We start from the raw sequence: 14,536 nt of genomic DNA on the forward strand, positions 1-14,536 counted from the left end.
GGAGGATCGGTTTCACTCAGGTAGGTTCGAGCCACAAAAGACCAACCAGACTCGAGACAGAACAACAAAACAACTGCTAAGTGTAGAGAGAAAGAACGCTCATCTTTTCGTCTAAGTCACGCTGAAAAAGAGCAGCAATGCGAGGGGGTAAGTGAGTGAGTAATGAGGGGTTGGGATGAAGGGCAGCGGCGGAAGATGGAAGATGGATTGGGATGGATTGAGTGAGGAGAGAATATTGGAGAGTTGGGTGTAGCTCCAGCCGGTCAACTGGACAGTCAGGGTGGACCGAGCACTGGCTGGCTCTCAGCGGGTGCTTGTGCCAATCACGGGGTCTCCAGATAAGATTAGATCTGATCGCCAAGTTCCGACCGAATTCTTCCATTTCCGACTTCGCTTTCCCGCATCGAGAAACCTTATGACCACTCCCCATTTCCACCCCCAATTCCCCAGTTCCCCAGCCTGTTGAGTTGCCCGTGCGGTCTCGCGCTTGACTAGCTGTGTCGAGGGGCAATGCCGTTCCTTTGGTCCTTCCTTGTACATCACCATTGAGTCAATTCTGCTTCAATTGCTGTTAGACGTGGGTACAGTGTCTCTCTCTGCCTGGGTGCTTTGCTTTCTCTCTTTCCGTTCTCCCACTAACGCATGGGCCCCGCTTCCAGCCACAAACATCGAAACATCGAAACATCGAAACATCGAAACCCTACCAGCTCAATTCTTGGACAATCGGTCCAATTGCTGGCATCGCTCGACACTCGCTCGACGATGCCGCCCCATCTACACCCTCGCTCGCGGTCGACGACCTCCCTCTTCGCGGCCAGTCTCCTCGCATCCCTCTTCGTCGTCGGCCTTCCGCATGTGTTCCCCTGTCCTGCGCCCCGTCGCACCCTCGCCGACTCCGAGATGACTGTTGACGCCGACGGACAACCGATCCCGCGTGTCCGAAGAAGAAGGCGGAAGGATGCGGAACAGTTTAGTCCAGACGACCGGAGCCTTGCCCAAACACCCATGGCCACAGATGAAGAAGTATCTACTTTCCTACAATTAGAGGCAGAGGCTGCTCAGCTGTCGCACGCCGGTCGGGAATGCCCGGTGCCTAAGCCCAAGGGGATCTTGGGCGATCTGTTGGGATTCACGAACCGTGGGGAGACACCATCACAACCACCACCGACAAGGGAGAATCGGTAACTGCAACGTATATCGCTGGAAAATCTATAAAGCACCTCGGGAGGAATAGTGCATTGTATCATGAAATTGGCCAGTTAGAGCTATGTTGTTGGCTTCACCAAGGGGTTTGCGAAGGATGGGCCACTTGATGTCACCCCCAGAGCCGACCGCCCTGATGGCAGTTATATACCCATCTTTGTATCGATAGTGTACTTACAGCCATGATTTGTGTAACTACATGGAATCAATTTTTACCTTCAATCCGAACCAAATCAATCATTCTGCAGGTAATTGCGGTTGTTGCCTCCTTGCGTCAATGACTCGATAGCAAGCTGGCGGGGCGCGTTTCTGTGTGGGAAGAACCACTAAGCCCAAACAGGACAGGTATTATTGGCTGCGCGCCGGCTGGCTGAGGCCACATGCGTCGCAAGCTCGACACCTCCAGGCTTTCCAGTCGCTGAAACAACTGCGACAAGATCCGCAATGAATTGGATGCGCTTCTTCAAAGACCTGTGTCTGAACCCCAGACACACAATATGGATTGCTCCGCTTCTGGTCCTGGCCGATGCCTTTCTGTGCACCCTGATCATCTGGAAGATACCGTGTATGCTTCGAGCTTTCATACTTGCGCGGACCCCCCGAAGCTAACTGATATCCCCCTGCTTCCACGGCAGATACTGAGATCGATTGGTCTACGTATATGCAGCAGATAGCGCTCTACCTGGCCGGAGAGCGCGACTACACGCTCATCAAAGGCTCCACGGGCCCCCTCGTCTACCCCGCCGCACATGTATACAGTTACAGCTTCCTTTACCACCTCACGGACGAAGGCCGCGACATCTTCTTCGGCCAGGTCCTCTTCGCTGCGCTGTACCTGGTGACCCTCGTTGTCGTGCTCGCTTGCTACAGGCAATCGGGCGCCCCACCGTACCTGCTGCCTCTGCTCGTTCTGTCCAAACGGCTGCACAGCATCTTCGTCCTGCGCCTCTTCAATGATGGTCTGGCGGCATTCGTCATGTGGCTTGCTATCTGGCTGTTTCAGAAGAGGAAGTGGGCGGCTGCCGTTACTGTGTGGTCTGTCGGCGTGGGCATCAAAATGACTTTGTTGCTGCTTGCTCCGGCCGTTGCAGTGATTACTGTGCTCAGTCTGTCGCTCGTGCCTAGCATTCGGCTCGGTGTGCTGGCGTTGCTTGTTCAGGTATATCCTTATCGCCGATAATGCCCCTTATTTCTTGCCTTGGCGACGTGAAATGCTAAAAAGAGTACAGGTTCTACTGGCGATTCCATTCCTACAGGAAAACCCAGCGGGGTATGCTTCGCGGGCGTTCGAGCTAACCAGACAGTTCATGTTCAAATGGACGGTCAATTGGCGATTTGTGGGCGAGGAACTGTTTTTATCTAAAAGGTTCTCCGTGGCATTGCTTGCTATCCACCTTGTCTTGCTGGTGCTATTCGTTGCCTTTGGCTGGCTCAGGCCTGTCCAGTCTCGCCTGCCGGGGTTTGTCCAGAACCTGCTCACGGGCCGACACCGTCCCGTACCGCTATCCAAAGCGTATATCATGACCACCTTGCTGTCATCCCTTGCGATTGGTCTGTTGTGTGCAAGGTCGCTTCACTACCAATTCTTCGCCTATCTCTCCTGGGCAACGCCTTTCCTTCTCTGGCGGGCAGGCCTCCACCCTGTTCTATTGTACGCCGTGTGGGTGCTCCAAGAATGGTCGTGGAACACGTATCCGAGCACCAACACGAGTTCCATGGCTGTCGTCCTCTCCCTTGTGATTCAGGTCTTCGGCGTTCTTGCGAACAGCGCCAATGCATTCACCGACACGCGCGCCAAGCAAGCCGGAAAGGAGCATATTCAATGATTATTGGTTCCGCAGACCTATCACGGTTCGTTGACTGGTGCATTGGTACCGGAGGATGTCGTGATGTGCCAGGATTTGTCATTTCCTGGTAGGGCTCGTCCGCCAGGCTGCGACTGGAGTGGCGGTATATCAGGTATTCTCCAGTCGATGTGGTAATCCTCATTGGAGCATATTCAAGCATCCGACTCGTCATCCGAAGGCGGCAATTTGCCCACATTAGACTCCTCCTCTGATTCTTCGTCGTCCGACGCAGCAACAACTTGCTTAGTGAACTCCTTGGGCCTGCAACTGCGTTAATTCGTAATTCAAAGCACGATCCATGAGGGTCACCCACCAGAACGGGGCCTTGCGCCACGCCTTCTCATCCCGCACAATGTTGACAATCTCACCCTTCAGCTTATTGTCACGACCCTCCAGAGCATTGGTGTCGATCACCACGTAAGATCCGCGCTTGATCCAGATGGTCGAACGGAATCGCGAAGGCAATTCGACCAGAGCCGACTCCTTGGATGGCGTCTCCACCAGGTAGATGTTGTTACCCGTGGCTTTGATGACTCGTGTGATCAGATGTCCCTGAGCGAGCTCACCCGGAGGGACCATCGTCTCTTCCGCCGTAGCGAGTACCTTGCGCCGAGGGGGACCCATGTTGAAGGATTGCTGCTGGAACCGCGAAAAAGTGAACTTTAGCTGTAGTATGGAAGAACGAATTGTATATATGTAATTGGCTTGGACAACCAAGCAAACCGAAGTAATCGTGACTGGAGAAAGGAAGTGGATGACGGAGGCTTCGATGAAACCAAAAGATTTTTTTTTCTTGGTTGACGGAATTCATCCCCCGTGCGGAGGGGAAGTGGGCCTTGCCTGATTCGGTATTCAACTGTTTTCCCCGGAATCTTCACACCGTGGACATCCACGCACCTTACTAAATTTGATATTATACTATGGTTTGCGAATGCTTGAATGAACACTCAATTGAAGAAAGTGGAATAAGTCGCAGTGTATGTCAAATGTTTCGATGTTGTTTTCACCCCTCCAAATCTAGTGACTTGTCCAGGTCACATCTGTGCATTGCTGGTTGTCACATGCAAGCCCCAGTGCTATTCGTTGAGATCCCCGTCTTCGCAAAATCGACGTCTGATCGTCCGGAAAGTGATAGGATAAGAGCTTCCTTGTTACGAGTCATGCTACGATTCCTCTGCAGAGCCAAGCGGCCGCTCTCGTGCCAGCATGGTCTAATCCGCTAAGTCTAGCTAAGAACCAACAACGTCTTGTTGCGAATGCTAGTTGAGCCAAAGCCTGACTGCCTCTGTATTTTCTTCTGGACTGCAGACCGCAGACCGTGCGAATGGGATATGTCATGTCAACGTATTTGTGTGAGAGTCTGATTGGCCCTCGGGATTAAAATTCCTATACGACTTTAGCCGACTGAGCTTCGATTTATCAGCTGGCGGGGCCCAAAGCAGAATTAGTCAGTCAATCGCTGTAGCTACAAAGACCACGGGTCGACCGTTCAGTTGGAGGGGAAAAAAATGAATCTGATCCCAGTCAAGTTCAGAGCTTAGTCCGACGTTGCTTCTCACTCTTCCCGAATCCTTGCCAACAACATGTCAGCCTCGGCTTTTGGCGCGCTGGTCGAGGTCCAGAGCCCGCCTTCCATCGCCAGTCCGGCTGCCGTCGTGCGCAAAGATAAGCAAGGCATCGCACATACCCCCTCTGATCAGGAATTGGTGGAGCTCCAGCAAGGACGCCGGCAGCCAGCCGTCACTCCTGGTGGCGTCTCGTCGAACACTGCCACCGATGTGCGCACGCCCATTACGCCTGGGGAGCTGGAAAGCCATCTAGCCTCGCCCGGCGAGAATGAGGGCTACGGCCCAGCCCCGACTTTCAGCAACCCGTCCAAGACCAAATGGCGCTTTGTGAGCACCTGTCTGATGAGCTTCACACAGGGTCTGAATGACAGCGCGCCTGGTGCTCTGATCCCTTACATGGAGGACGACTACGGCATCGGCTATGCGGTCGTCTCGTTGATCTTCGTCACCAATGCCCTGGGCTTCATCCTCGCAGCTCTGGTCACTCATATTCTGGAAATGAAACTGGGGCGTTCAAAGTGTTACGCTCTGTCCATGGCCTTGCTGGCCGCGGGCTATGTGATCATCATCTGCAAGCCTCCGTTCCCTGCGGTCGTGGCTAGTTTCTTTCTTCTTGGGTTTGGCCTGGCTCTCAGTCTGGCTTTGAACAATGTTTTCTGTGCGAATCTTGCCAATAGTACCGCGGCTTTGGGTGGACTGCATGGGTCTTATGGGCTTGGGGGCGTCGTGGGACCGCTTGTAGCGACTGCTATGGCATCACATGGAGTTCGTTGGTCCCTGTTCTATGGCATCAGTCTGGCGATGTCGCTTTTCAACCTGGGTTTTGCTGCATGGTCGTTCTGGACCTACGAGAAAGAGCTACCAACACAGCTTCTGGGAGCGCTACAGCAGACCGCTTCCCAGCAAGCTCACGGCCCCGACTCAGTAAGCAAAAGCCGTCTCCTGAAGCAAGTGGTCAAGAACAGGACCACGCTGCTCGGTGCTCTTTTTATCTTCGCCTATCAGGGTGCGGAGGTGTCCATCTCCGGATGGGTGGTATCGTTCCTCATTAGCTATCGCCATGGAGATCCGTCGCATGTCGGTTATGTCAGTGCTGGCTTCTGGGCCGGCATTACCGCCGGGCGATTCTTCCTATCGCACCCTGCCCACTATGTCGGGGAAAAGCTGTCTGTCGTCGTGCTTGTGATTGGATCCATCGCTTTCCAGCTCATGACCTGGCTCATTCCTAACATCATCGGTGATGCCGTCGCAGTCGCCATCGTGGGTCTCCTCCTGGGCCCCGTTTATCCTTGCGCCACTGCGGTGTTCAGCAAGCTGCTGCCCCGGTCGATGCAAATGTCAAGCTTAAGTTTCATTAGTGCGATGGGAAGCAGCGGGGGAGCCGTCTCGCCCTTTTTCACAGGTCTATTGGCGCAGAAAGTTGGGACGTACGTCCTGCATCCGATCTGCATCGGCTTGTATGGGGTGATGCTTGTGGGCTGGATGTCTCTTCCGCGTATCGCGAAGAGGTCGGAGTAATTGCTCCATTGGGGCCGTCATCCCGCGGTATGCTTTGCATGGCGCGTCCAGCCAGTTTTGAGCTCTGAAATGAAGATATTGAATGGATGTGTATGTTGTCGAAGCAGAGTTCAGTCGACTACGACTACGATGGGACGTGAGGTGGCAGGTGACCCTTGCGACGCGGTCATGAAGTATCAGCAGAGCTGACGCAAGCAAGGGAGATGCCAATCCTCTCTCAGATCATTGCTTTGCATGTCCTGAACTCAATCTATCCCTTCATAACGTGTAGTCTGGCTCTGTTATCTTGGATACCCATCGCGTGGGTATTGTTGCCGAATCTATGATGTATGTATGCATGCTGAGAGGAGTTGGTGGAAAGGAAGATCAGGCGTCGGGCATGTCTCTTATGTGTAAATGAAACGCATCGAGAAAAGTGAGCGAGGCTCTCCAGAGTGTTAGATGCGACGCAGTATACGGAGTAGATGATGGTTGATTGGAATGTCACGAGGGGTAGCGATGCGGTGATGCCTCAGTCAGTATGCAAGGCATCAATTCCCGGGACCCGCGACTGCCTGCCCGAAGTGGAAGACAGCCTTTGAACTACAACATCAATCAACATTCCACTGCTGAGTTCTTCATCTCTTGCTTCCATTTATTTACTACTGCTGGACATTCATTCATTCATCCATTTTCTATCATTCCTGGTATAAATATAACAAGGAAACTAAAGTGCCCTCCCTCTCTCCCTCCCTGCCTGCAAAGTGACGAGCGAACAATTCCGTGAAGCTAGCACGGAATTGATTGACACGAGGAGTGATTATTGTGGCCCCGTCAAGTCATCGCCACGGGGAGGCCGGCCTGGCTTTGGGTCTTTGCTTTGGGTCCTTGTCTCACTTATCCCGTGGTCCTTTTTCCGACTGAATTGCGGGAAAGAAGGAAAAGAATGGATGGATGGATGGACGGATGGGTGGATTGATGGATGATATGATTGATGATTGATTGACTGACTGAATGAGCTGACCTTTCAACTTCCAACTTGGATTGACAGACAGACAGGCAGACAGAAAGGCAGACAGACAGACAGACACTGCATCTCATCTCATCTCATCTTCCTTCCTTGGTTTGGTTTTAAGTCAAACGGGCTTCCTTTCCCCTCCAACTAAACTAAAACTACCTTTTTCTCCCTCTCTCTCCCTCCCACTTCCACTCCCACTTCTCTTCTCTTCCCCCCCTGCAACTGTCAACAAGAGAAGAAAGAAGAGCCCCGCGACGCCGGCTCTCTTGTTCTTGTTGTTGATTTTCTTTCTCTTCTTCTTTCTTCCTGCCCTCCATCCCTCCTCCTCCTCTCTCCCCACTCTCCTCCTCTTCCTCGTGCTTTTCCTTCCCCTCCCTCACTCACTCATTCCCGTCATCTTTCCCTTCCTCTTTCTTCTATTACTTTTGGAATTTCCCCGCCCCTCTCTCCCCTCCCCCTCCTCCCCTCCCCCCCCTTTCTGTCTTCCGATCACATCCAGAATCGAACCACCCACACCCTCACCCGTATCTCGGGTTTCTATCGATTTCCCTTAGTTCACCCCCGGTTATTCCTACCGCACCATGGACGGGGACGAGCTCATCGCCTCGGTCTATCGCAAGATCGAGCGGGAGAAGGCTCTCATCGCCGCCGCGTCGAACATGCGACAGTCGACCGACAATCCCCTCGTCCAGCAACGCGTGGATGCGAACATTCGCGATGGCCGGAAGAACATCGCCTATCTCGAGGAGAAGATGCGGGAGTTGCAGTTGCGGCAAGAAGGAGGCCAGGCTTCCCCGACCGATCGACGTATCCCCTCGGGTGATGGTGGCCCTGTCCCGCCGCAGAAGGATTACGGCAATGAGTATGGCGAAGGCTCCGCACAATACCCGCAAGGAGGATCAGGGTCCATGCCGTCAGGTGCCCCATACGCAGACCCTCGCCCTTTTGCTCCCGTGCCCAAGGCTCGTCCCAATTACACCAAGCTCGGTAGGCATTTCCACCTTCCTCGCCGCCCTGGAAGAAGCCACCTAGACAGACATCCGTTTGGCGCGATCCGGAAGCAAGGCTGACTGGATCATCTGCAGACTTGATCAAATATGACACTCAGTACCTGGGACCCAAGATCCAGCTTATGCTGTCCCAGCTGGAATTCAAATTGAGTGTAGAGAAGCAGTACAAAGCGGGTATTGAGAAGATGGTTCGCCTGTATCAGGATGAGGGGGATCGCAAGAGTCGCGCCGATGCTGAAGGCCGGCGGATTGAGAGTAACCAGAAGATCCAGTTGCTGAAGCAGGCCCTGAAGCGATATGAGGATCTCCACGTCGACATCGAGTCAGCAGACAGCCCTGATGGTCAGTCGCAGAAGCACCAACGCCGTTCTCCACCTGATCTCGTAGCTAACATTCGCGTCTGCCAGATGAGAGCTTAAGCACCCCGAACCTGCGTAAGCCGCTCACAGGTCTGCTCACCATGCGCATCCATGCCGTGCAAGATGTAGATCACGCCGCCAGCTCCAGATTTTCCCGAGGCCCCGAAACCTTCGTCGTTCTGAAAGTGGAGGACACCATTAAAGCGCGCACCAAGGCGACCCGGACCGATAGATGGCAGGATGAAACCTTCAACCTGGATATCGACAAGGCGAACGAAATCGAGCTCACCGTATACGATAAGTCGGGAGATCGGCCGACCCCGATTGGCATGCTGTGGGTACGCATCTCGGACATTGCGGAGGAGATGCGTCGGAAGAAGATCGAGACGGAGTTTAATGCATCGGGCTGGGTGTCTGCGGACAAGATGGGACATGGAGGACAATCCGGACGGCCCGATACCGCTGGAGGAATGGGCTCATCCCATCAAGCTGGCCCAGGAGGCCCGGCCGGGGCGGGCGCTCCGGGTGGTGCGTCTGGCGCACCGGGTGCCGGCCAGGTGATAATTGATTCTTGGTTTGCGTTGGAACCAGTTGGTCGTATTCAACTGTCGATGAGCTTCGGTGGGTTCATTTTTGTTCACTACTGGGCTGACAGCCAGACTGACACGATTTACAGCCAAGCAACTCAAGGACCGACGCCCGTTCGACATTGGTCTCAACCGTCAAGGTGCTGTGCGCCAGAAGAAGGAGGAGGTGCACGAGAAGCAAGGCCACAAGTTCGTTACCCAGCAGTTCTACAACATCATGCGCTGCGCTCTTTGCGGCGATTTCCTGAAATATGCTGCGGGCATGCAGTGCGCCGACTGCAAGTACACCTGTCATAAGAAGTGCTATCCCAAGGTCGTCACCAAGTGTATCAGCAAAGCAAACTATGAGACGGACCCAGACGAAGAAAAAATCAACCACCGGATTCCGCACCGTTTCGAAGGCTTCTCCAATCTGTCGGCCAACTGGTGTTGCCACTGTGGTTACTTGCTGCCTTTTGGACGCAAAAACGCCAAACGATGCACCGGTAGGTGAACTCTCTAGCGCCCTGATTGATGGCAGAAACTGACATGCGATACTTGAATGCAGAGTGTGGTCTCACGAGTCACGCCCACTGTACTCATCTTGTACCCGACTTCTGTGGCATGTCCATGGAAGCAGCCAACCAGATTTTGGAAACCCTTATCCGCGCTAAGGTTCATAACAAATCTCCCTCGGTCAGCTCGGCCAGTGGCCTCAGCAACCGCACGTTGCGCGCTCCTCAGACGCCGCAGGAGAATACCTCCATGGCGTACCCGTCCAAGCCTGTCGAGCAGTACGAGCCAGCACGGCCGCCTGCGCCCGAAGCCGTGAGCGCTGCATCCATGTCGTATAAGCCTCCGCAGTCTCCCACCAGCCCACAAGGCGCCCAGACATCTCCCAGGACATCGGGTTCCGCCGGTCTTGCAAGTCATGCCGCCGCGGCGGCAGCCAACACTCGTCCTCCCCAGTCGATGCCAGGTATGTTCATCCAACTGCTGTAAGATCAATTCCCAAACGGGAACTAACCTGAATCACCTACAGAGCCAAACCGTCCTGTGCAGCAGCAGCAGCAGCAGCAGCAGCAGCCACCCCAGCATGCCCGCTACGATCCCTCTGCTTACCCTATGTTCGAAGGAGGGGGCGTGCCGCATCAGCAGATGCAGAACGTCGGTGCCCCTGCGCCATATGGCGTTCAACAGCCCCCACCGCCGCAACAAAGTATGGCTTTGGCTCAGAAGCAAGCACCCGAAGCACCTCAGCAACAACCTAAGGCTAGAATCGGACTCGACCATTTTAATTTCCTGGCAGTTCTGGGTAAGGGTAACTTCGGTAAGGTCATGCTTGCCGAGACCAAGAGCACCAAGAAGCTTTACGCCATCAAAGTTTTGAAGAAGGAGTTCATTATCGAGAATGACGAAGTCGAGAGCACCAAGTCTGAGAAGCGGGTCTTCTTGATTGCCAACAAAGAGCGACACCCATTCCTCCTTAGCCTTCACGCGTGTTTCCAGACCGAGACCCGCGTGTACTTCGTGATGGAGTATATCAGTGGTGGTGATCTGATGCTCCACATTCAGCGCGGCCAGTTCGGTCTCAAGAGGGCACAGTAAGTCACACTAATATATTTGTTCCACCCTCAATGAGGATGCTAATGCCTTGCGTGCAGGTTCTATGCTTCCGAGGTCTTGCTTGCCTTGAAGTATTTCCACGAGAACGGTGTCATTTACCGTGATTTGAAGCTTGATAACATTCTCTTGACTCTGGATGGTCATATCAAGATTGGCGATTATGGTCTTTGCAAGGAAAACATGTGGTATGGCGCAACGACGAGCACCTTCTGTGGTACGCCCGAATTCATGGCGCCCGAGGTAAGATACTCCACCCCTTTACCTCCCCGTTGAGCCGTGTCTAATGCTCCGAAACAGATTCTTTTGGACAAGAAGTACGGACGTGCCGTCGATTGGTGGGCATTCGGTGTCCTCATCTACCAGATGCTTCTTCAACAATCTCCCTTCCGTGGTGAGGACGAAGACGAAATCTACGATGCCATTCTTGCCGATGAGCCGCTTTACCCCATCCACATGCCCCGCGACTCGGTCTCTATTCTGCAGAAGCTGCTTACTCGTGAGCCTGAGCTGAGACTGGGCTCTGGTCCTACGGATGCCCAGGAAGTCATGTCCCATGCATTCTTCCGGAACATCAACTGGGACGATATCTACCACAAGCGTGTTCCTCCTCCCTTCATGCCCACTATCACTAGCCCGACGGATACTAGCAATTTCGATCAAGAATTCACTAGTGTGACTCCGGTCCTCACGCCTGTACAGTCTGGTAAGACACCAATCCAGGATGCAAGTCTCCTTTCACGACATGCTGACATTTCCCTTAGTCCTCTCCCAAGCTATGCAGGAAGAGTTCCGCGGCTTCTCCTACACCGCCGACTTCGCCTAATCATTCTCCCCGTAACTGGTCGGAAGCCTGTACTGATTGCTTGTTTGTCTTGTGTCTACTTTGGCCTGCTGTATTTCTCGGATTCTTGATGTTGCCGGTCTTTCGGCACCGTTTGCGCCGGTGTCCTTCACATACCCATAAGTGTTTTGAGTGCCAGTGTAAGCGTGGTAATAGCTTTTGTGAATGCAGTGGAACGATGGCTTCGAGGGTGTTTTTATTTACGGCTTACTCCTTGGGCCTTGCTTCCTGGGACCTTTGGTGGTCTTTCAACTTTATTCTCTGCCGGTGTAATCCCTGTGCTCAAAATATAAACCTGTTTCAGGGGTCATCTCTGCTGGTGGCTATTGCAGTAGCATTCATGGGATAGTCGATCTGGTTGGCGCTTCAGGTGAAACATACAATCTGTAAACTGTCTGTGTGCGGGACGCAGGACGCTCTTTGTTTTTATCACCTCTTTATCACCTCTTCAACTTGATACTGTGAATATATGCAATTCCACTCGAAATGCAGTTGTGATCTCTCTCTCTCTCTCTCTCTTTCACTTGACTGTCGGTCAACACAAGTTTTTGTCCTGGTTTGTTCTGGAACCCCCACCCAACCATCTTCCTTCTTCCCTCCTCCTACCTCCATACCTCATCTAGGTAAGTATACCGTGGACCTTCCCTTCTCCTTCCAAGCTGAGATCCTCGATCATTTCCCTCTTTGTCCAACACCACCACGACCACCATCAACCACATCGAACCAAACAAAGAACAAGGATCCAATCCTAGATACAAGGCCACAGAAAGAACACAGCGAGCTATTGATATCATCTCAAACACACAAAGGATCAAAAGATGGCCTTCAACGACCCTCCCCCCGACTTATTACGCTTGTCATCGCCGTCGTCGACGCCGTCGACTCCAGATCGCTATCGATGTACTTCTGACGAATCGCTGTTAACACTCATCACCCCAACCGCTACTGGCAAAAGAGAGTCCAGAGTAACACCACTTACCCCTACTTCCAGGTCCGCAAACCCAAGCCCAACCCGCCGGATCTACAACTTCCTGTGCTTGAAATTCAACAATATGACTCGGGTCAGCAAAAGAGCCCTGGCCAAAGCCAACAAACCCCCAAAAGTCACGGAAGAGGACCCTGACTATGATCCATCCAAGGACGATCGAGCCGAGGACGAGGAATACCGGTATGGCGCCAACCTAATGAAGATCGAAGCCGCCCTTCTGGGCAAGTATTTGCATGAAACCATTTCGGGTCCGCGGCGAGGGAAGAGCCTTGAGTTGCAGATCCCCATGAAGGATGAGGAACAGGACGAAGAAGATGAGATGATCACGGGCATACCGTCTCTCTCGCGCACGCCCACTGATGACCTCTTCGCCGCGTCCGTTCATACAACCTCAGCGGGCAAGAGACCCCTGGACGAATCCGGTGCCGTCAGCCCCACAATCAAGAGGTTGAAGCGCGAGGAGTCGTTTGAGTCGATCATGTCCTCGGTACAGGATACGGTGCCGCCGGATTTGAGGGCTGAGTACTTCCATGTGATGACCGAGCCGGGCAGTTTCGGTTCGTCTTCACCGACTGGTTCGCGGATGGGCTCGCCTGCTAGCAGCTGTTCGAGGGTGGGTTCGCATTTGAGAACGCAGAGCATTCCATCGCCTGAGATGCAAATTGATGGTGGGGTTGATTTTGTTGCAGGTGGAGAGTCGTCGCCAGACTTTAGTTCCAGTCCTTGGGGACTGGCGGACTTGGTTGAAGCTGATGAACCGTCGTCAAAGCCCACCGCAGATGGCCTGGCTACTCTCATTGTGAATAACGAACCACTCAAACCGTCGCGGTCGCGGCGGAAGACGCAGGCGAAATCGCGCAGAAAGACAAGACATTATTCTCCTTCGGACGATGAGGTATATAGCTCACCTTCGGACGATGCGAACGGGGATGAGTCCCTGGACGAATACGACATGCCACGCATCAAGCCCAACGAGAAGACGGGGATTGTGTTCGACTTCTCGTCCGAAAGAGCCAAGCGCTGGGCGAGCGCGATCAATCTGCCTGGAGGCCTGTACAATGGCGAGGAGCAGGACCTCTTCTTCCGGCTGGCTATGCGCGGCTTCGAGCCTCTCGTTCCCAAAGACTGGCGACATGACTTCCCGACGCTGCCTGAATCGTTGTATCCACCTACATCTGGACCCTCTTTCAGACCTCTTTTCCAGGTTCGGAGGAGCTCGAATCTGTATGGTAAGTTGTGTTTTGTTTTGTGTTATCGGGGTATAGAGGGCTGACTGCGGGTATAGCTACCAAAGCCCTCGCCAATCTCTTCAGTGTCGGAGGCCGCGTTCGGGACTGCGACATCGTACGCAAAAGGCCCGAGAAACTGATCAAGGACGCCATCAAGAAGTACTTCCGCTGGGCGATGTTCGACGCCGATCTCCACACCACCGAATCCAAAATCCCCGTGCACGCGATCTACGCCCAGAAGAAAGGCGAGACAACCCTCCAAGCCGTGCGGCGACTCAACCGCCGCCTACGGTTCCTGACTTCGCAATACCAGAAGGCATTCGGCGTAGCAGAGGATCCGGAGGATGCAGCCAGCCGACCAACGAAAGGCCACCAGCAGCAGCAGCAGCTTTCAGAGACCCAGACCTCCCGCCATTTCCCCCTTCTGATCGGCTTCATCATCTGTGGTCCAATCGTCGCGATTGTAACTCATACCACGGATCCCCAGGAGATCGAGACCAGCTTCGACGGCAAGTTCATCTCGCAGTTCGACTTGTCGGAGCGCGGCCAGGATGTCTGGAATTCGCTTGCCATCGCGATCGCGGTCATGCATGCGCGGAGGACGATGATCGGGCTGGCCGAGGAGGGCCTAGGCGGATTCACTTTCTGTGAGACCGCGCAGCCGGCTTCTGATCCTGATCTTTAGGTTTTTGTTGTTGTTGTTGTTGTTGTTGTTGTTGTTGTTGTTGTTGTTGTTGTTGTTGTTGTTGTTGTTGTTGTTGTTGTTGTTGTTGTTGTTGTTGTT

At 53.6% G+C, this 14,536-nt stretch overlaps 5 protein-coding genes across 5 annotated transcripts; 4 read left to right on the forward strand and 1 right to left on the reverse strand.

Annotated features, from left to right (window-relative positions):
• Positions 1-762: 762 nt before the first annotated feature.
• alg3 (dolichyl-P-Man:Man(5)GlcNAc(2)-PP-dolichol alpha-1,3-mannosyltransferase) lies at positions 763-3,029 on the forward strand (the record flags this gene model as incomplete). Its single annotated transcript, XM_025697580.1, has 3 exons — positions 763-1,114; positions 1,839-2,362; positions 2,433-3,029. The coding sequence occupies 3 exons, from the start codon at positions 763-765 to the stop codon at positions 3,027-3,029; spliced, it is 1,473 nt and encodes a 490-aa protein (XP_025553134.1).
• Positions 3,030-3,202: 173 nt separating this feature from the next.
• On the reverse strand, positions 3,203-3,674 carry BO97DRAFT_412776 (putative eukaryotic translation initiation factor eIF1a-like protein; the record flags this gene model as incomplete). Its single annotated transcript, XM_025696256.1, has 2 exons — positions 3,203-3,311; positions 3,364-3,674. 2 exons carry the CDS (start codon positions 3,672-3,674, stop codon positions 3,203-3,205), a joined length of 420 nt encoding a protein of 139 aa, XP_025553135.1.
• Positions 3,675-4,633: 959 nt separating this feature from the next.
• On the forward strand, positions 4,634-6,136 carry BO97DRAFT_387186 (putative MFS efflux transporter; the record flags this gene model as incomplete). Its single annotated transcript, XM_025693583.1, has 1 exon — positions 4,634-6,136. One exon carries the CDS (start codon positions 4,634-4,636, stop codon positions 6,134-6,136), a length of 1,503 nt encoding a protein of 500 aa, XP_025553136.1.
• A 1,329-nt stretch (positions 6,137-7,465) lies between these two features.
• Positions 7,466-11,286, forward strand: pkcA (protein kinase c). The gene is made up of 7 exons (XM_025690261.1): positions 7,466-8,120; positions 8,219-8,485; positions 8,551-9,123; positions 9,179-9,574; positions 9,637-10,047; positions 10,111-10,672; positions 10,733-11,286. The coding sequence occupies exons 1-7, from the start codon at positions 7,715-7,717 to the stop codon at positions 10,965-10,967; spliced, it is 2,850 nt and encodes a 949-aa protein (XP_025553137.1). The 5' UTR covers positions 7,466-7,714; the 3' UTR covers positions 10,968-11,286.
• A 1,892-nt stretch (positions 11,287-13,178) lies between these two features.
• Positions 13,179-14,437, forward strand: BO97DRAFT_341484 (uncharacterized protein; the record flags this gene model as incomplete). The annotated part of the gene is made up of 3 exons (XM_025691642.1): positions 13,179-13,752; positions 13,809-14,077; positions 14,141-14,437. The coding sequence occupies 3 exons, from the start codon at positions 13,179-13,181 to the stop codon at positions 14,435-14,437; spliced, it is 1,140 nt and encodes a 379-aa protein (XP_025553138.1).
• Positions 14,438-14,536: the final 99 nt, after the last annotated feature.

Source organism: Aspergillus homomorphus, assembly GCF_003184865.1.
Source record: "Aspergillus homomorphus CBS 101889 unplaced genomic scaffold BO97scaffold_10, whole genome shotgun sequence".
NCBI classification, from domain to species: Eukaryota; Fungi; Ascomycota; class Eurotiomycetes; order Eurotiales; family Aspergillaceae; genus Aspergillus; species Aspergillus homomorphus.